This window comes from Numida meleagris, chromosome 11 (genome assembly GCF_002078875.1).
Source record: "Numida meleagris isolate 19003 breed g44 Domestic line chromosome 11, NumMel1.0, whole genome shotgun sequence".
Lineage (NCBI taxonomy): Eukaryota > Metazoa > Chordata > Aves > Galliformes > Numididae > Numida > Numida meleagris.
This window is the reverse complement of record NC_034419.1, coordinates 15,143,918-15,165,760: the sequence shown is the minus strand read 5'-3', so window position 1 is coordinate 15,165,760 and position 21,843 is coordinate 15,143,918. Positions and strand designations below refer to the sequence as shown.

Here is a 21,843-nt window from a genome sequence, read left to right as displayed (position 1 = left end):
TTCCACCGCCAGTGCTACTGTCTGTGAAGCCCAAGCGCTGATACACAAAATCTCACTTGCTGCCAGCAGTAGCTTTGCTATGGTTCCTGCTTGGCTCTCTCTGAAGCAAATATGTTCCTACAGCCAAAGCCACAGAAATTTGGACAGAAGTCTTGCAAGGTAAGATAATATGGGCTTTGTCCATTGTGAATAGAAGACCTCCAAGAACAATTCAGTTTATGGATAAAAATCAACCATATAATTCAATAAATCGGCACTCTTCTGATCAGTGCTGTTCCATTGGTTCACGTCAGGTTCCTCTGCACTGGAAGAGGTAATTTCTAGGAAGGCATATGAAAATAAGTCAGTAGAGACTATTGAGGAATTCTTCCAAAAGAAGGGGCTTTGATAAATATGTTTGTTATCAATTTATTCAAGAGAGATTGAAAGGTCTCTTAATAGTTGGTATGTGATAGTGATACCCAGCAGCCTGGCAGGGGCATTGCACCAGCCCATGGGCAGGTCCAGGCTTTTCCCCACAGATCTTACAGGGCTACTGCCATATTGCTGGAGGCCAAGGCTCATGTTGATAAGTCTCCAAAATTAATTCCTGATTTAGACACAGTTTTATCTGCTGGTCTGACCAAAAGTATCTGAATTTTCCTCTCCCTTTTTTTTGACTATGATTACTCTCAGGAACTGTTCTGCCCTTCCTAGCTGGATGGGGAATCCTATGGCTCACTACCTGGTGCTTAAAATTCCCTTCCTACAAATATTAAAATGTGAACTTGATCCTTTCAGTGTTTATGGAGAGTGAAAACACATAGGAGCCCAGCAGAACTGAAAATAAATTTGTTTAGAGACCAAGGTTAATACTAAAAATTGTTTGATTCAACTACAACGTCCACAAAGATGTGGAAAGGAGTACACCAGCATTTATTCTGTGCTCTCCAGGCCAGCTGTACAGAACTATATTGATTAGTAGAGCAGTTTCTTTAAGTAGCACTTAGTGTACATTAGGGATCCTTGGAAATGAAAAGATCTTTATGACTGGAAGTCAATATCATTCCCAAAAAGGGTATCACATCCATAGCAAAATGGCCATTGAACTGTGCATTGTCCTTTAAATTACTGTTGAAGTTACCTTGTATTTCAAGATTTCCTAAGTTTCTTTTAATTTCCAAGAAACTGGAGGTGAAACAGCTGCTATAAATCCTGTAAATCCAAAAGTGCCAGATGTGTAACAGCAAGTAGTTTATCAACATCAATTTATCTGGCATTCCTTAAAACTTGTCAGACGCGATGATGATCAGCACTGACTTCCTACCAAACAGGTCAATAAAGGCTTCAGATGCCAGATGAGTCATCCATGAAACATCCATTAGGACACAGACCTCGGGTGTGAAAAAAGACAACAAACAACTGCAGAGCCCTTCTGAAGTAAAAGTGATTTAAGCCATGATACCTGCTTGCTTAGAAATAACTGATAAAATCAGTGATATGATTTCTTGTGGTAGCCTGCCTGTTTTGAGGCAGGAAGATAAAGCCTTGAAATGTCGGATTCAATGTTTTTAACCCTGTAGTGTTGTGCTAACAGATAGCTATTGGAGCAAGAGCGTTGTACCATCTGTTTGGAGGGTAGGAGTGAAACACCTGTCCTGAGTTCTGCTTGGAACAGTGTTGGGAATGATGCTGAACATGGCGTGGAAAGGAAATTTTCTCTGGAGGTAAAGCATGTCGACCACATCGAAGGTAATGGTGATGTTCAAGGGTGGTTATGCTACGTGCTGCAGATCCAGGAGGTTCTCAGAGTAGAGTGGGATAAGCTAATGCAGTACTCTGAAGCCACGTTTGACTATTAAATCATCTATTATATCATTAAAATGTGATAATTAGAATCCATGCGTTACCAAGTTAAAAAAAGACAATAATTAAAACCCAGGCACAAAGGGAAGTGAATTCTAAAAGTCCATTTTGTGTAAAGGTATTTGAGGTTTTCAGCAAAGCAGCTCTTTGTGAAAACCTCTGCTTCTGCAATGAATCGCTCCAACTCTCTGGAAAAATAATCTAATTATAGTTAACACTATTATGCTCTTTTGTGCTTTGAATACAGCTGTGGGTAATATTATGATTACTGCAAAGCAAATAACTACGCAGTTCGATCTGACGTTTCATATTGATAAAAATATAAACATTTTATTAAAACAATGGATAAAGGAAATTATTCATTTTCCTAGGTAGTATGACAAAAGAGAGGAGAATGCCATTGTTTTCTCAACAACAGGAGAAATATGCTCTGCCAGACTCTGTTGTATAAATATATTTAATTAAAACATTGTATTCCTCCTCTCATGTACTCTCAAAGCAGGTGAAACTTAACTTTCTCTTCCCTGAAACCTTCCCATGTAATTTCCAAAGTAAATGAATGTCTTAAGAATAAGACATTCTGTTCACTTGAAGGCTCACAACTGCACCTGAAAAAGAAAGATTAAATATGAAAGAATGGTATAAAGTCTGAAAATACGTGTTTAAATCTTTGACTTCAATCTCAAAGAGACAGACCTCATTTTTATTTCCATTTTTTGTTTAATAAAGTTCCAGCTCGAAGCCGATGAAGTTGGAAATGTATTCACTTTACTTTGTTTGTGGCGTAATTAGTCACATATTGTTGAATGCTGTGTTGGATGGCACAAAACTCACCATCAGCCTCTGCACAGAAATGAAAATGCAATTGGAATTCACTGCTTTCCCTGAAGCTGGTTTATTTTCATAACTATCCTGTTGCGGAATGTTCTTAGGCCAGGGAGGTTGGCTTTGTGGCCGGTCTTTATGGTGTGCTGAGTCACAACAAACGTCTTCTGGTATTTCTGAGATACATGCCAGGTAGTTGGACTGGGGTAGAATGAGAGTTGGTGTTATGGGGTGCTCTTATCAATCTCATTTCTGCCCCTTGGGACAGTGTGGAGAGGGTATCTGATTGGAAGTGGAAAACGCACAAGGAGCGGCCTCTACAGCCCTTACTGGTCCACAGCTCTGCACATGATGCAGCTGCAGCGTGGCAGCCTCGTGCTCAGTTCATGAGCTGCTCATTGTGGCTGTGCTCTCCAGGGCACATCTCTGCCTCTCACCTGGGCAGCCAATTCCACTCGCACCAGGAGGACTGCAAAGGAGCTTCTTGGACACGTTTGCACAGGGCTCGGGCTCACGCACTGCACAACATGGAACAGAGTAAAATCAGACTTAGCTGAAACTACATTAGAGTGGAAGTGAGCCTGTCTGCTATTTGACTAGATGACTGACACATTGTATCTCCCTCTAAGAAAGCAAATATTTTTTCTGTCAAAATGCCTGTAATACAATCCATTCTCACCCCTTCCTCGGTGTAGAAGCAATAGCTTCTATGATTTTAATCAGTGCTGGATTTTGTGCTCCCGCTAGTATTAGAAATCCAAGAACATACACCGCCGTACTCTGGAGACCACTGGAGCTATTCTTTTTTAAGGTCACAGCAAATATAATAATGCCAGCAGCTCATAGTGCTCTTCATTAGGCTGTGTGACTTTCTAACGCATCAATCACTCAGTGGAGGATGTTTACTTACTTTCTTTAAAAGGGTGACTGTTTTTTTGTTTTTTTGTTTTTTTTTTCTCACTGGTAACCTAGTTTACATTCTCCTTTATGGGACAGACGGTGCTGACCCAGTTGCTACTGGGAATTCGGTGATGCAGAGCACGGAGGCAGAGATGGGATTTCACTACCCTGAGGAGATGCTGAGCACATTCAGATGTCTCCAAAGACAGCAAGGTACCCAGAGCACCGTGCATCCCCCTGCACCCTCCTCCTGCTGCATGTCTTGGTGCGGGGTGGGGGATAATTGAATAGGTGGAATTTGTACTTGGAGGTGTCTTCTCTCTGTTCAGGTCAGTCCTATAATGAGCTCCTGTCATGTGCCAGGAGTCACTGAAGCTTTTGGAAAGGAGGATTTTGCCTGCTGCAAACCCTGCCATAGTATAGAGGTTAACTAGACACCTGAAATTGCAAGGCTGGAGTAGATAAAGCAGCCTGGAATCAGTTAACAAGCTTAAATCACTGTTCGCTCTGTCCTATATTACAACAGAAAAATCTTTGGAACTGAAAATGCTGTGCTGCATCTGCAGCTGGCTCTGAGCATGTAGCTCTGGCCCTGGGTTTGGCTTCTGATGGCTGGACGGGAGCTCCATGCATGGTGGAACAGGTTCCCCAGAGAGGTGGTGGATGCCCTGTCCCAGGAGACAACCAAGGTCAGGCTGGACCAGGCTCTGACCAACCTGATGTAGCTGTAGGTGTCCTGGTTTGTTGCAGGGGAGTTGGACTAGATGACCGTTAAAGGTGCCTTCCAACTCAAATGATTCTATGATCTTATGGTGGATGAAGGCTTGGGGTCTCCCAGTGGTAAAGTTTCAGTGGAGACTTAGCAGAAACTTAAAGACAAACAGGAACCCATGAGTTGGGGATCAGGATGAATGATGGGTATTGTCACTGCAGGCTGTGCCTTATTCTAAGCTGTTCTGCATTTGGCTGCGTTATCCTGCCCCAAACAGTCATTCCTATGGGAAATCTTTTTCCCTTGTCCTGGTTGAGGGCAGAGTACTCGCAGCCACACTCCAGCTGGGGCCTCCTGGTGCTCTGCACACCTCCTGCGTGCTTCGGTATGGAACGGCTTACATGAGAGCCCTTAATGGTATTTAATCAGAAATTTGGGCTCAGAGGGTTGTTTTGGGTTTCTTTGCATTTGTTTTCTTAGCGTTAGTAGCCGGCTCCTGGGAGCTTTCTGCCACCCACGCTGACAGCAGTGCACTTCGGTGTGGTGCTGGCACTCCTTGCACAGTGCCATTAATTGAAGGTGGATGAGGACAAGGCTGAGCTCTCACCCCTCATGAGACTGCACGTGCTTTGCAGAGCTCTGCTTAATACAATAGCACTCGGCATGCGGCTGGCATACAGTCTGCTCCACTCTCATCCATTGTCCCCCAAGCAGGGCAGGCATGCACTCCGCAGCTGGGTGAGCAAACAGAAGAGCAATTCTCTGAATGCCTGCTGCTGAGTGGATGCAGGGTGACAATACAGCACAAGCACTCCGTCTATCTGAAGTGCAGGCCCAGTGCTGCCAATAGATTAGCCTTAATGCCCCGGAATTTTTAATTGAGATAAGCAATTGTGTTTCTGGCTGCATATGTGGAGCATCTCTTTGTGGTGAAAACCTTTTTCAGGAGATTATGTCTGTGGATGCCAGAAGGTACTTGGCAATAAGTGCCTTCTTCATTTGGCTCCCTGAACAATCTCCTTAATCCATTCACTGACAGGAGATGGTCTTCAGCTGCAAAATTCGGATCCACATCTGAAAACACTTTGCTGTCTTGGAGCTTTCAGTTCCAGAAGTTTATCTGATCAGTACCTCTCCTCCTTGGGAATTTGGTTTGGGACTAGCTGTTCATAAATTAAATAGTTTAATACTTTTTTTTTTTTTTTTAATGGTTAATGCTTTTGCAGTAAAGACACATCAGGAAATACTGAGATAATGAGTTTGAAGAAAATCCCAAGAAACCTGTCTGCACCTCACCAAATAGGTCACCTGCCAGGCAGCATCCCTGAAAGTTTTATGGGGTACCTCTGAGATACCCTCCAGATTATTTATGGTGTTATAATTCAATTAAGTGGTGGCAGGGGATCGATGAGGGTGGCTGTGGGATCCTCATGTGCCAGATATTTCTGGAACCTACAGAGGAAGAAATGAGAATATTTAGGATCGAGTAATTACAAAGGTTAGGGCTTAATAGGGAATTCACACTGCAATCTGTGGATATTAGACTAGCAGAGTGATTTCATATGGGGACATAGTAATGAAAACACTCATTAAACAAGTAGTTATGATAATGCCTATAAATAATCAGTAAATGATCTATGGAAAAGGAGCAGATATGCTCGCACTATGCTTTATGACCACCCTTAAATTATGGAGAAAGATGCTCTAAAATGTGAATCTGCCTTATAAGAAGCAGGGTTTTAGGTCACTAGTGCATAGAGAAGTTATGGGGTAAAACGAGATGGATTCTTTTCTGCAACAAACTAAGAGCAGCTTTTTCTTTGAGTCATTTAGAGGGAATGGGCTAAGAAAGTGTTGCTGGAAGTATAATGCTTGCTTTAATGTAAAGGCAAAGCACTTTCCCGGGGAAGGAGCATTAACTCTCAGGATCAGAACTTTCATGCTGGAGGTGGAAAACAAGCACTGCATTGCTTCAGTTCAGCTACAACAGAAAAATAACAAAACACGTGTAGTATGGGTGCAGTGCTCCCGTGCTGGCTGAGTTTAGGACACCTCCTTCAGAGGGAGTCTTTCAAAATTTCAGCTCAGTGCAAGCCAACTTAGAGTAGTAATAAGCGTTCTTCATTTGCTTAAAGTATGAGGTTTCACTAATGGGGCGTTTTCTGACTGGTTTGTAAGACCTCAGGCTGCATTTTCCAGATCTATCATAAGTAATCAAAAAACTGCAGGTCGTTAAAAAGTTACAGTCTTAACCTGGCTTCTGCCAGTTAAAAGTGCATAGGAGTTGTCTCCATCTACTAATCCACTCCGTGAGGGGAGAGGGACAGCAATGGCATTCCTCTCTGTGGCTGCAGAGGATGCTGCCTCTGACCTTGTCAGGAGCTGTTGAATTGAATCACAATTCATCAAACCCCAGGTCATTCGGTCAGTCCCACAGCAGAGTGGTTGTGTGCTTTCAGTCTGCGTTAGGTGCAGGCAGGTGAGCAAAGCCTTATTCCCAGAGGCTTTCAGTAAGCACAGCTGCATGCTGGGCTGCTCTGATGCTTTTCTGAGCCAGTGAAACCCACCGTGCCCCAGCCACAGGTGGTGAGGAAAGCTCCATGATAACCGCCACCTGCCCATCTTTGCCCTTTCTTTGAGTCCTCTCTGACAGATTTCACTCAAAATTCAGCATCTGTTGTCCATTTAAATTCAAGGATATTGCTTTAGTAAATGGGAGAATGAAATCCTAGAAGTGGGGCGATGTCTGGCCATCCTACCAGCGCTCTGCATTCATGCTATCTGTTATTGTCTGGGTGAGAAATCCACGTTTCTAAGCCCTGCTAATCATCAGCAGAGAGCAGCAAATCTAATTTATCTCCTGTAAAGCCACGAATGCACATGCATTGGAAGGGAAAGGAGCATTTAGTGCTTGAAGTCCTGCACTGGGATGCAGATAGGCTGTGTTCAGTTCCTGCCTCCACTGCAGGGGTCTAGAAGTCAGGGCAGGGTTTGGGCATAAGACCCAGGAGGAGATTACAGATGTATGCTGCAGACGTATGCTGGTTTGCTCCACTGTCGTGCTCACTTGGGTGCTCTAGGCGACCACCTGCTCAGCCTCCTACTGGGGAGTTAAGACAGAAAATCAACAGGGTCATGAAAAGGGAATGAGCAACACAGAGCCTAACTGCTCAGCTTAGGGAGAAAGGGAATTCCAGGTTCATTTCTCTCCTCCTGGGAAATTTACATGTTTTTCCTGGAAATACACGGGGAACATTCAAGGCTTCCTGGAAAGGCACTTCAGTACAAAGTCAGCACCCTGTGTGTGCTGTAGTGCAGTGCAGTCTGAGCATTCTGTAGGACTGCAAGTTATAACGACGTCTCATGAGGTGCTGAGGATCTCTAAAATGGAAAGCTGTGCTGTATCAGTAGTAAAACAAAGCAGCTGTGTAAGAAGCTGCCCAGGAACTATCTCTTCTCTGGACAATTGAAGAATTCCAGCTTCTACTCCTACTGCTTTTGTCAGGCTGGAGTACTTCACACATAAATAAATAAATATAATGAAAAAATAACCCTGACATGCTCATTTGTCTAGCCTGTCACCACTGATCTGTATTTTTGAGTGTATCTTGAGATGAATGTCTGCAAAAAGACCATGATCTTATTTTGTAATGAACAGGCTGTCCTCTTAAGCAAGACGATAGATTTATCGGAAAGGCCAAGTATCCCTCAAGTATTAATTCCTATTTGTTTTCAGGTAAACAAGACTTGTTTCTGGCTACTGATGGAATTTCTAACTGTGGCAGTGGCATGTAGCTCTGCCATGTGTGCACCAAGACATCACTCCTGCTTTGCATTTCCTCCCTTCGACTGTCTCTGGTCAGTATTAATCATTAGGCAATTATGTTCTTTAAGATAAATCACCACAAATTCCTCTTCAGTAAACAGACAAACAGCTTTTCTTTGTAAAGATTGATTTAGTTGCCCTGCAATTTCCTGTTTAATTAAGCAGGATCAGTCTGACAAATGCAGGTTTTTAAACACTTTGTTTCCAGCTTTATTTCCTTCTCCTAGGAGTATACCAAGGATGGACTCATTTTTCATGGCATTGAGAGGTTAGCTGGGTTAATACCAGTCACTCTGCCCTTGGGCATCGATTAATATCAACTACATCAGATAATCTCATATAAGGGAACTGTCAGAGTGATTCTGCGCTATTCTTTGCAGCCCTCAGCTTGTACAAAACTAATGTCAGACTATCCTGAACCAGAAAGTGTGTTTTGCTCAGATATGGGACGTGTTTGCCTTCATTTCTTCTCAGCTGCTCTGAGCCCTGCTTTGTTGAATGAAGTCACAGACCTGCTTGTGGGGAACTTACAATGTCTTCTCCAAGGTAGTAAAAGGTCTCCTGAGCTGGGGCAGAAGCTGAGAAATATGTGGCTGCAAAAGTGAGGCGTATCCTCAGATGGGCTTTGGGGCTGTGACTTAAAACAGGTATATTCAGGCACAGCACCATTTTGAGGGTCTGGGCTGGGGCTGCTGCATTTGGATGGAAAAAGGCTGAGTGGTCATGGCCATGGGTTACCAAATCAGTGGGAGACGCAGCCAGTGTGTAGCTGCTCACCATGTCCTTCAGCTTTAGGGCTGGGGTACTCCATGAATGAATGGAAGGCTGATTTTCAAAGGAAATTTGCACAGTGGGTGATATGGTGCTGGCACACATTACCAGCTCCATGGGCATTTCTTATGATCTTAAGCCTTCCCCTGAGCCCATCAGCCCTACGTGCCATACCCCTAGTGCTGCACTAAAAAGGAGGTATGCTCTGCTTCATAGTTATTGCCTTATCTCTAAACAGTCATCAAGATGAATTTAAATGCCCTGGGAAACAGTACACTGTCACATTTTTATTGGCTTTAAGATGAATGTTCCCTGACATCAGAACCATCTGCAGATTCACTCCTGCCACTCCTTTCATTCCTGTCTTTGTTTAAACGATTTCTTGAAAGGAGAAATCCAAAGGATTGTTTATCTCCTTTCATCCTCTTCCTTCGTGTCCACCTGGGAGTACTGCCCATCACCTTATAAACAATTAGCACTCACTTTTCTCTTATACTCAGTGCCATTTGTACTCTGACAGGTCAAAGGTCTCATGTTTCTGCTGCTTGTTCTCAAAACCAATAGCAAGAGCAGGGATTTTTCTGAAAGAGATTTTGTTAAATTTCCCCTTTAGGGTTTTAAAATGACACTACCGAGCAGCTGTGACCTGAGCTAACCCTAGATCGTGCTGAATGCTGCTTGTCTTTTGTTATTAGTTCTGTTTCAGCATAAACAGTTCCTATTGTCCTACTGTTTCCTATTAATCCCATTTGACGTTTGGGCTGTGCTTGTAAGGTATGTCAGGGTAGTTCCTGAGGTACAGATGCACTCAGAATGAAGGGTATTTTTCTTATGGTTTGGTAGCAGAGGTGAGGCAGCAGAGGCCTCAGTCTGAGCAGGCTGCAGGGAGCGGCCTAGTTTGCAGAGGCAGCCGGAGCTGAGAGAGAGCGTCACCTCGTCCCTGTGAGGCCTTCCTCGCTGCTTACCCTGCTGAAACATCTTCCCCTCGGGCTGAGTGGTTCGTGGCTCTCGGCTCACTGCTGTTACAAGACATTTGTGTTTCACGGCAGATGGCCTACTGCACAACTCGTTCCTTTTCTAAAAAAAAATAAGGTAGATCAGCAGGCGGCAGCTAAGTCTCAGGCAGCCCCGCATTGAGATTTCAGCATTATCTCACTTTTTTTTTTTTTAAACAAAAAAGGTGTGAGGAGGAACAGAATATTTCTGCATGCAGACGTTTTGTCAGGTTTTAGAGGATATCAGCCATGATCCATCCTGACCAAGTGCATGTAAATGCTGTGACTTTAAGCTACGCCATGGAATTCAACCTTGGCACGATGATGTCCCTTCCCCACCTCCTTTCTGACCTGTGCCTTTTCATAGGATTCATAGCTTTAATTTACAGTGCATTTCCATATACAGAGGAAAAGTGCTACAACTTTATCTGTCCGTGGAGTCCCAGCAGTCTCCGTTTACCAGATGTTCCTTCCTCTTTTAAACAGTGTGCTGAGCTTTGCTCACTACAATAATTTTAAAATGCAAAGAGTATGGGGAGACATAATGAAGAGTTAGATGCAGTGGCTGGAAGGGTAAAACATTGCAGGAAAAGATCTATTGCAGCGTGTCCAGCTGCATTACCATAACTGTGGGTATTAATCGTAGTGCAAAAAGCTTATGGGTCACTCTGATCTATAAATTGTGTTTTGATTTCTTTTCTCAAGGCCAGCAACCTGATCAATAACCTTCATTTAAAAATAGGACCTCACTGATGGCAAAGTCGGTATTTTGACTCAAAGCCCAGAGATCACCAGATTGGTTTTACTGCAGCAGTGATTGTAACTGCCTCTGCAGTGAGAGGAAGCTTTGCACCCATTGCGCCAACCCTTACCAGGACCCCAGCAACCTCTGAGCACAAAGCTGCCGGACTCATGGCTTGCTGCAGGAGGAAGAAGGGTGTGAAGGACAGTTTTTGTAGACATACTAATCAGGAGCACTAAGAACTGACCCGATTACCCAAGGACAGGCTCCTTTTTTGTAGCTTTCTGATTTTCTCTCCATTTGTGTCTCGCCCTTGCTCCCTGGAGCAACCCAGCCTGGGCCAGGCATCACCCTTGGAGCAGAGAAATGCAGTTTTGAAAGCACTGACAACCCTTGGACAACCTTCCTGAAATAGGACAAGCTCAGTAAAAAATAAATTTTGTTTTCACCCAATTCACAGACAAAAAAACAAACATCTTTTTACCAGTTGAAAGGCAAATCTCAAGCTTATATTTCCTATAGAAGTTGAAATGTAAGAAGTCCACATAGCTGCATAAGTATCTTCCCTTAAGAAATATTGGAAATCTTTATGGGGATGTAAGTTTATTACACTTTAAAATATGTTACCCTCTCGTCCATTAAGTTGCTGTAATAGTAAAAAATTCTCAATCATCTTATTCAAGTTTTCAGTAAATAATTTTTGCTATGTATTTACAGCAAGGTCAATTTTCTCTCCCTGAATTTTCTTGCATATAATTCATTTGAACGGAGTGGTTTCTATGTCATCTTTAATCTTATAAATGCATCTTATGTCCAAATTATACGTCCTGGAAAGGAGTGACCTATAATGAATTCTTAACCACAGCTATATTGCTGAACAAATATACTTCTCTAATGTGCAAACTGTTAAATGTTTTCTTATCATACTAAAAGTGTGAATTAAATTATAATATGATGAAAAAGTAGCAGTTTGCAGTAATTCCAAATGTGGCAAATCTTCAGTAGTGCATAAAATTATTCAGTGAACTGTGGAAAACATCAGAGCAATTCTAGCCTTAAAGCTTTTCTTCCAACAACCAAAAAGTGCCAAAAACAAGCAAGCATAGCTAAGCATTTCATCTTGGAAGCAGCTTATTGAATTAATAAGACAAGTCAATTAATGTAATGCTCTGTTGCTTCAGGATAAAACATGAAAAGGAAAAATATGGAGCTGTTTACCGTAGTGAGATCAAGCAACCATGAAGCCTCTAAAGCTAAAGTTGCTCATTTCTCTAAATCCTAAAGAAATGATCAGCATAGCCGTTGTATATGCTCTCTTTATTCGTAAATCATCTGTGAGACGTAGATCTTCAGCTGTCCAGACACTAGTTTTGATACCAATTTGTTCCTCTTGTGAGTATATTTTTATCTCTCCGTTACACAAACTTGAAACTGAATAGTCAATATAACTCACAGTGCTGGATGTTGGGTCATGCTTGAGCGGCTCACCTGTGTCATAGCATCTTGCTGCTAACAGGTGAGGAGTGTTACCATTGAGGTGAGGAGGGTATTTTGGTCGGGTTCTGTTTTATACTCAGCTCAGCCTGGGTGTTGTAGAGCAGTGCAGAAAATCAAGAGCTGTGGGTGAACGCCTTCTGTATTTCAGCATAGCAGCAGCTTTTCAATCATGGCAAGGTTCCGATAAATTGAAAGTTAAGGTTGGTAATCTTTGCTTTCAGGTCAGTTCTTCAATTTTCATTTAACTTAATGTTAGGCTTGTATGTGCTCAGCAATCTTGATTCTGGGTGTCTGTGAAAAAAGGCCTGAGAAGGATGGAGTCAATCAGTGATGAACAAATAGTTTTCCTATATAATAGACAATATCTTCCTAGCAATTCTCATTGTGCAAACTTTGGTTTTGATTTGCAAAGTGATAATAATCCTGATCAATAACTTTCCTTGTTGTGAACTCATATTTTTCAGCTATTCTACCCCAAACCACTGCCTTTGATTGTAAAGCACTAATTAGATCAGTTTAAATAGGGCTACTGCAGGTTAATGAGGAATATAGCAAGCAATAGACTTTTGGTAGAGTTGAGTACTTTAATTATTCAGGCATAAGATGACTTTCATGCCTTACAGAAATATATGGAGAACAAGTCTCCCGTAGCTATTCCAGTCAAATTCTGCTGGGAGCATAAGGGCAGCAGTGGGAAAAAATGTAAACTGAAGGTATCAATGCATAGACCAGGGCTACACCTGCTTTGTGCAGTGTAGTTGGCTTTTGGGTCTCCTTCACAAGAAAACACTGTGGGTCAAATTCTCTTTTGAGGGGAACAGGTGTATTTGAGTTGGTTAGGTTTTGCTGTGCCTTCAGCTGAGGTGAGTGACAAAAGTAAAAATACTAACAGTAAATATTAAACCGTCTAACGTATATTGTAATTTGTAAAATATGTGAATGTCTGGATTATAAATTCAGGGTTGGCTGTTTCATTCTGTGTTGTCCAGGGATGGTACATATGGAACAAGATGCTTCTTGGGAGGGCATTCCAAGGTGGAAACTGTGGGGTACATGGCCACAAGACCTACAGAGAAAAATGGTAAGTTTGGGCCTGCCAGTTTGAAATGGTATTCAATCTTCTCAAAGAATTAGAGAAGGGTTGCAGAAGCTGGAGCTGTAAACAAATCAAAGTTGTCTGACATAAAGAGGAAAAAGATGGGATCTAAAAAAAGGTTTTTTAGTTATGAGGATAGAGTGGCATACTCGTTATAAGCCCATGGTGCTGCAAGTGATGAGATTAGTTTTGCTGAATAAAACCAGTGGGCTCTTATCATCTGCCTTGTTTTGTATGTCAAGTAAAAGAATAGGCTTTTGTGTAAGCAGAATATCATTTTTTGCTACCTACGACAAAAGCAGAGCAAAAATGGGCTGAAAAGGAGATAGTCTATAAAAAAATATTCAGAAATCAGCTGCTGAGGGAATAGAAAAGCTTACAGAGAATGTGAAATTCTTGTAATAATCACATTTCAGCACAGATGGGCAGGAAAGGCCAGTCTAGGCGTGTAACACTTTTAGGGCTTCAGGTACCGGAGTTTTCTGCCGCTGACCCCTGCCTTGCTTTTCTAAATCTCCTCTTGTGCCAGCTCGTGAGAAAGAGTTGTAAGGGCATACCAATTAGGGTGATTGTTTTTATCCACCTTTTTTCTATGTTGCTGCTGTTTGGTGCTGTTTTGAGCCTGCCAGTTCTTAGAAGTCAAGGTCAGAAGAAAATCAAGCAACATGAACGAAGCGTTCATTAAAGCTACCTCTTCAAGGCATACATGCAGGCTGTGAGACTTTTTTCTTGCACTAGCAGGTGCTGCTTAGTTTCTTATATCTCTGAGAGTCTGGTGGCCAAGATGAATGGAGGAAAATAGCCACGCTGCTTAAGGAAAAGCATTGCCACATTATCATTCCTCTTGAGCAGCTTTGAAGATGTATCCCACTCTGATAAAAAAGCAGGAAGTTATAAAAAGGTTGCATGCCTTCTTCTGGAAGAAAGCTTTATTTAGATTCTTGTACTCTGTGGCAAAGTCGTAAGTGCAATTATGACACATACATCAATCAAATTCAGGCTAGACTTAGATCAGCAAAAGTGGATGGAAAAACAAAGCTGCTTACAGTGGAGCCAGTGCACTCCTTTGGCAGCAGGTATTCCGTGCTAAATGTTGGACTTGCCATTGGCTGAGCTGAAGAGAAGCTGGAGGGTGCCTGGAGGTAGCACTGAGAGAGAGGCAGAGATGTCTCTGGGAGGTCTCCTTCCCTGCTTACGTTCATTACAAAGACTTTAACGAGTCTCAGGGTGACCCATCAGTTACTGCTCTAGGAGAAAGCTAATGGAAGATTTGACCATGAGTTTGAATTCACTAAGAGCCAAGTGCATTTTGTCCTTAAGGATTTTCAGCTGATCTTCAACATTTATTTAGTATTGAGGTTGTTCAGGTTGCAGAATTCTTTGAAGGTGCAAGCACTGTCTCAAAGATACTTTCAGGAAAGATTATTCGAAGGAATTCGAAGGAAGGACACAGGGACCATTGGCTTCAACCTGTAACGTTTCCTAGCTGTTGTTCTGTTTCACACTGGTGTGGGTGAGATGCTAATAGGGCTTTAGAATCTTGCGGTTCTCTACTCTGTATCTCTGTTACCTCTACAAAACTGGCTAGAGACTCTTTCAGAAAGAAAATGGAACTGAAAGAGTGGCGGGGAAAAAAGCTCAGACAAAAACTAGCATCTCTGTGCTTGGATCCCAAATTGTGCATTTAATAGCAACTTAGGCTGTTCTTTACTCTCAATCTCAAGTCCAGGGAAAGTCCAAACAAGTCAACAGTGATACATTTTCCTTTTGCAGAGGGATGAACAAATGGCAGCCCCACAGTGATCAGTGTGCTGAGTTCTTGGTGCTGGTCAGGCTGTACAAGACTGTAGGAGATGCAACAAAGGGGACAGGTGAAGGCGCTGGCAATTGGGTCCTCTGTTGCAAACAAAGAATCAGCAGCAGCTGCTTGGTATACAGGAGGACACAGCTGAGATGGACTCTGTGGCCTTGAGCTGAGGATTGCTGGTGTGTGCAGTGCAAATATCGGAGCTGCTGGCACGGCAGCAGCAGCGAGGTCAGGCTCTCGTCTTCCAAAGCACACAAGAAAAAGGAAAAGGAAGATGATCACATAAATCACTGCTGTTGGGGGAACAGCTCTCTGAATTGGGTCTTGACAGTGCAGCTGCTTTTCGTTAGTTTGTGGGGTAGTACTGGTGATAAAGGACTAATAGAGATGGATGAAAATAATTAGGTGGTGTGAAAGAGGGGATGAGAAGAAATGAAAATGAAATGAAATAGGAAATGAAAAGGAATGGCAGGTGGGAGGAAGAAATTGCATATCCCCCCTCAGCAATATTTTAGGTTATGGGTAGTTTACTTCAAATCTAGGTGGGCCTCTGGCTCTCATTTCTAACTGAATCAAGGACAGCTATCTGACAAAGAAAGCAGATGAGAAATAATTGGAAGCAAGTCAGTAACCTGATGCTCCAACATGTGCATTGTTTCTGGTCATATGAATTTGATGGCATTGCTGCATGGTGGCAAAACAAAAGTAAACTGACAGTGAGAGCTGGATGAGAAGAAGCCATACTCAGGATTGAGGTATGGGAAAGGCCTCTGTTCTCCAGAATTAGGAGGACTTGTCAAGCAACAATAATGTTCTTCTTTTTTTTTCCCTTCCAAAGATGTTCCAACAGGTGAATATTTTTAAAATTACTGATGCTTTTTCCATGCCTTAGTTACTGTGTATAGTACTGTCTCCTGCAGTAGTGATGCTCTCATTTTTTCAGTTGAATACAAGTTCTTTGTGTTTCCTGCTGGCTGGTTCAGGCACCTTCTGATGCCAGGGAATGTGTGCTTTTTTTGGCTCCAAGTCATCAGCACTTACATGAAAGTTATTCTATCAGCTGAGCATTTCTGAAGAATGGTGACCCTCCAAAAACAGGGCTTCTGGCTACGCTTGGGTACTTACAAACCAAGAGTGCTGAGCAAAACCAGATTCTGTGCCTTTTTTCATCTTTACTCTGATCTGAGATGGCTCAGAGCAACTTCTGTTCAGGAGCAGTACGGACAAAGCAGGATGGGACTGTCAGCATCCCCATGGTAGCAGATGTTGGACCAGGTATAGTGGTGGTCTTTCATGCATCAGTGGTTTGGAAATCTCATTTGAAGAGAGATGAAAAAGCTTTACCCAGATGATGCTTGCACATTGTTGTCCACACTTTGCTGCAGGCATCCTGATTCTGCTCCCTGTGACCCAAGCTGGAAGGCAGGGCCTGCTGTCAGTGCAGTCACACTGATGTGACCCTTAGATGAACCGTCTGTGGTGCTGACCCAGAATCTGGGAGTCCTCAATTCTGCTGCTGGCTCTGCAAGTTAGTGTAACTTGGGCAGGTCTCAAGTCTTCTGAATCTCAGTTCCCTAGCTGCAGAGGATGCAGTTGCTTTTCCTCAGAGTGACATAGTTTTATAGAGTATAAATATTTGCAGTTAAGTGTTTTGACTGTGTGAGTATTTCAGACAAGAAACCGTAAATATGTGTCAGGACTATGATCTGAATTCAACTAGAAAAAGTGTTGACAGCCTTAAACCAACTGCCCTGCACGCACCTCCCCTTCTGTCTACCTGAAAGATCATTTGTGGAATGTATTTCTATCTTTCTCTTTTTAAAAAAAAAAAAAAAAAAAAAAAGCAGAATACCAAGCAAAGAAGCATGACCCATTTCTTTTTAGGCAAGCTCTAAGCCCTGAGTGCTGGGATGTGAGTGAGGCAGTGATACAAAGGAAGCTCATATTAGGACACAGCATTCATCCTGCCACTAAAAAGAGACAAAGACTGCCACCTTCAGATGAAATGGATATGCTTTCCAAGCCAAGGTAGCTTCATCTTCTCCACAGCTTCTCTACCATCTGTAATTATATTTAGACCATACAGTGAATCAGAAAAGTACTGCTTTACTCTGACAAAGTAACCATGAGAAATGCAATAGCAGTGGCGAGTGAGGAGAGCTCAAAACATAACAGATCATTTCAGAATAGGAAAATATACAAGCAATTCACCTCTGAAAGTATCTGCACGCTCTGTTAATGGTCGATCAATAGGTCTGATAGGAACATCGCTCATTGTAAACTGCATCAGTCACCTTCAGTATTTTTTTCACGGGTCTTTCTGTGTGTAATGCTGGGTTTTGGTGCACATCATCCTGTTCAAAGTCATTGGCCATAGCATCGGACTTTCTCCACGGAACATTTTTCTTTAAATATAGCATGAAGCACATTCAAAGCAATATCAAATCATACCACACTGAGCTCTTTATTACTCGAGACTTTTGGACAGAAACATGTAATCTAGATTTTCTGAATCAATAGGCAGATGATAACTTCTTTGTTTTTTCAGTATTTTTTTCAGCTGGTACGCTTTGGATTTAAATAACTTTGTTTCACGCATCTGAAGGAGAAACACTGATATAACTAAGTTCATCTTTGAGACATTTACAAATATTTGATTTTTTTTTTTTATCCCTGTCATCCCTCTGTCTCATCTTGTGCCAGAAACAAGGAACTTGAACATTCTCTTCCTTGAAGTAAATATCCTTTCACATTGTGCAGGCTCGCGTGCACAAAGATGGAGGACCCTTTCACTCCACCACTGAAACACATGGGGCTGCCTAGGTGAAAAGACAGCTCTGACATCTTCCCTCCATACACTGCGTTGCTGCTCATATCACTGGAATACACGATCATCATGACTTCAGGCTGGTTGGATATTTTTATTTTTGTTTACAGTTTGGTTCACTGAAACAATGACGGTTAGCTGCATCCAGCTCTTAATTTGACTTCATCTTTTATTAGCCGTTATTTTTGCAAAGATCTTAATTCCCCTTTAAAACATTTTAATTAAAACAATTAAAAGCAGTTTCTGAGTGCTGCACTTCATGAGCAGATTTTGCAGAAACTTCAAAGAGACGCAGATGTTGACGGAATTTGGTGTGGTGATATTTGAGGCTGCCCACTGGCAAAGAAAGGATTCATAAACATCTTTAAGAAACTTTGCTGTGGAAATGACAACATTTCCTTCTTATATTTTAGCAAGTCTAATATGTCCCAGTTTTAACAGGCATATTTTGTAGACATGGCCGTAAGCGTTGTTATCTGCTCACATTCTGAGCCACGTCAGGTGCGCTGCTGTGGAGTAAATGCTGCTCAGTAGTGATACCTTGGAATTTGGGAAAGGGTGCAAGAGGCCACGGGCTAGTTTGTTGTGTGTGAGGCAGGTGTTAGAGCATCCCTAGATTGGGAATAAGGACACTCAGGTTCAATTTCTGCTGCTTTCCACAGCCTGCCAATGGGATTTTGAATGGCCATTTAGCTCTGTGTGCCTCTGATCCCACTGGTAAAGGGATGGTGTCTTTTTTTCTGGATTTTAATCTCCTCTGATCTTGGTAGCAAGGTCTACTACTTAGTGCATCAAGTGTTTCCTTGCTCTAGAGAGTCTTGGGTGTTTTTTAAGGTGCAGTTTTAGTAAAAATGAGGAATGCTAAGGATTTATTTGAGGGAAGTTTCTTCTTATTTGTGCCAGTTAGGCTTGGAGTTGGTGTGATGAGCTCATTTTGGGAACACATCTGTCTGTGGGTAGTGGGGCATGCAGCAGTCCCTGCCAAACTCAGAGGATTGGCCTAGGGACCCATGTCCATGGTAGGCCATGTCTAGAACAGCCTAAAGCACAGGGATCTTCTGTGGTTTAGGCAGATACCTTGGCAAGACATGCACAGCCTGCCCAGCTGGGCCACCAGTGGGGCTGCCTGTGAGGCTTGTGCTCCTATTTAGTGTTTCTGTGCAAAGAAAAAAATCTTTTCCTGGACCTTCCCATTCTGGTCCGTTTTTAAAAGGGAAATAATAGAACTGCTTGGAAGAGGTGCCTCCATTTCTGCTGTGAGCATCAGGCAGAGACCAGCATGGGAAGCCTGCATGGAGTTTTGCGTGACATGTCATGTAGCTGCTTTAATACGCAGTGTAATTACAGTGACAAATTTCTGCTTCTTGGAACATCAGGGACTGAAGTGGTTGCCCCGAAGGAGAAAGAAAGTTAGTGGGAGAATTTTGGCCAACTCTGGGTTGGGAAGTACAGCGCTTCCTTTGCATTGGATTAGAAGTGATAAGCGTGGCCAAAGGGGTCCTGTGAGAGACAGGTAAGCAGGGTGAAAGGAAATTGGAAATGTTAAAGAAATGAACCTGGACTGGATAAAGTGAGTTCTACGCTTCTAAATTCCACTTTGATTTGGTAGCATCAGGTGTGCTGAAGGGTGGGCTGTGCAGACTTATGCATGACAGCAGGATGCCTTCCACATGAATAACCCCCTGAAACTAACTGAACTGCTCACAAAAGTGCCTGGCAATGTGATCTAGGCTCGCACGTTTGAGCCCTCAGATTTGATCTTTCCTCAGCAACAGAAGGGCCAGGCTGAACAGTGAACAGCAATAGCAGAGCTAGAAATGTGAACTCAGACCATTCACTGCTGGGAGGTAAACGACTCTGCGGACACATCCTTGCTGAAGAGCATCTCATCTCAGCCCAACTGCAAATTGGCTCATAAGAAAAGAAACCATATGCAAAAGCCCTCTCCCATGTTAGTCTAGAAAGAAGGAGCTTTGTTGTTGTTTCAAAGAATTAGTGAGCCAACAACGCAAAGCTTTGGGGTTGGTTACTGGGACTTTACTGTAGTCTCTATGAGCTATACAAAGTCTGAAGACGTTGTACATACAGTACATCTTTAATAAGAAGGGAGCTCACAGTCTACCAAACTCTGCCAAATAAACTTAATACATACTGTACTTCACTCAGCAGTTGTCCATTTCTTCTCCACGGAATATCTAACAGCTCTAAAAATATTTTCTTGGAAGAGGATAGAATTATCATTGTTATATATCAATTGAGTACCGAGTATGGTTATGAAGCAAAGCCAGCATGCTCGTATTGCACAAGGGGAAAAGCCTCCAGAACACAAAGTGAAACAATGAAATGCCCTCAAAATTCTGCCGAAGGGAACGGGAAGCTCTGGGTGCCATATCAGTAGGATCCATGTAACTCTTAGGCGTCCTTGTACTGCAGCAGGTTTGCTTTGCCTCTTCACTGCCACATTTCTCTCTGAAACAGGTAGGGATCTTCCAGACCATACAATAAAGAAAAAAAATTACAGCAGCTGCAGCAAAGTGTGGTACTATTTAATTTCTTGAAGAGTGAGGCTTTTATTTCAAAATATCATATATTAATATATATATATTTCTATATATATATACTTTAAATGGTATAAAGTAAATTGTAGATCCAAACTTATACTGTTGTTTGTACTTTGTATCTCAGAAACTTTACCAAAGGAACCATTTTTCTTCATTTTTCTTTTCAGCTGTCAAAAGCCAGGGGCGTTATTTCCGCAGAATACTCTCTTTCACACAGTAAAGCCACTGTTGTTATCTGGTAAACAGTCAGAGTGCAAATAAGAAATCCATTTGGCTTGTAAATGCTGAGATGGTTTTTAACTTTCGATACTTTGTCCTCATAAATCAGCTGGGCTTTCACTGCCTCCATGCAGGCTCTGTTAGGTCCTCGGGTGGATCTGCAGGATGAAAGTGTGAGAGTCAGTTATGTTAAAAATGTTAAGGAAGGGAAGAAAGAGGAAGCTAGGCTTTTTGGCACGTTGCCCTGCTCATTGTATAGCTGAGCTCAAGTCTCAGTTTTATGTTTTGTGTCAGTCTGGGCATGAATTGAAAAGCCTTCCACCTTTCCCTAGCTCCTGCTAGGCAAGGACATGTGGATGGGTCCAGCAGCCCACTTGTGGGGGCTGGGTATGAGAGAGAACCCATAACAGACTGGGAGGTCTGACTGAGTTCGTCTGCTCACTTCAGGTGAATTAACACCACCTGCATAGCACAACAGACCATGAAACCATCTCCCTCCATGGCAAAGGCTGCAAGTGAGCTAAGTTGTAGTCTCACTACAGCTTGAAGAAGACAACCTACCAGAAGCAAAATACAGCTCTCCTGAGGAGAGGCTTCTGTTTCATACATCTAGATGGATGGCAGAAGGGGGTCCAACACTTTGCTAGACGATTCGGTCATCAAGGAAAAGCCAGGTGACTCAAATATGAGCTGGACTGGGCATTAAATCAGGGCTAAAAGTTGTTAGCTGAGCACCAGCCGATATGATGAAATGACACAGTAAGTCTCATGGCAAGAGATGTTTGCTATTTTGTGCCCTACTGCTTTGAACTGACCTTTAATTACATAGACTTTTATGGCAAAAATAGAGGGGTTTCTTCTTTCTTTTCCTTAAAGAAAAATGCAGTGTGAAAATCATCTGATATTAACCTAGTTGGACAACTTAGGAAAAAAAAAAAAAGGCAAAACAAAACCATTGTTTCATTTCCCATTTCTTTTCCTCCCCTGCTGCCTTTCTGTGCTCTCCCGGTTTGCTGCTGACAAGTAGCCTTCTGGATTTTCTTTCCCAGGGATGCATACATCCCTGTCCTGTCATACCCTGCTAAATGGATGCGCGTGGTTGGTGAAGGAGCAGGGAGTGCCAAGGGGCCACCTGCACTTCAGGTGCCATTTGCTGCAGCATGAGATGAGCCATGACTGCTCTGAAACATGCTGTTCAGGTCACTGTAAAAACGACCTGC

General features: G+C 42.6%; 1 protein-coding gene and 1 long non-coding RNA gene across 3 annotated transcripts in view; one reads left to right on the top strand and one right to left on the bottom strand.

The window, feature by feature from the left end:
* LOC110404751 overlaps positions 3,672-21,843 on the top strand; it is a 32,170-nt gene continuing 13,998 nt past the window's right edge. Inside the window, exons 1-3 of one of the 2 annotated variants that reach the window (XR_002442477.1) lie at positions 3,672-3,783; positions 8,019-8,140; positions 13,103-13,194. This is a non-coding gene — a long non-coding RNA (uncharacterized LOC110404751). Of the gene's footprint in view, positions 3,784-8,018; positions 8,141-12,136; positions 12,314-13,102; positions 13,195-21,843 lie in introns of those variants that run through there. The other variant, XR_002442476.1, reaches the window with a different exon arrangement.
* FAM19A1 (family with sequence similarity 19 member A1, C-C motif chemokine like) overlaps positions 17,642-21,843 on the bottom strand; it is a 300,399-nt gene continuing 296,197 nt past the window's right edge. The window contains exon 7 of the mRNA XM_021409372.1: positions 17,642-20,781. Coding sequence (XP_021265047.1) covers positions 20,764-20,781 — 18 coding nt within the window. The 3' untranslated portion in view covers positions 17,642-20,763. The remainder of the gene's footprint in view (positions 20,782-21,843) is intronic.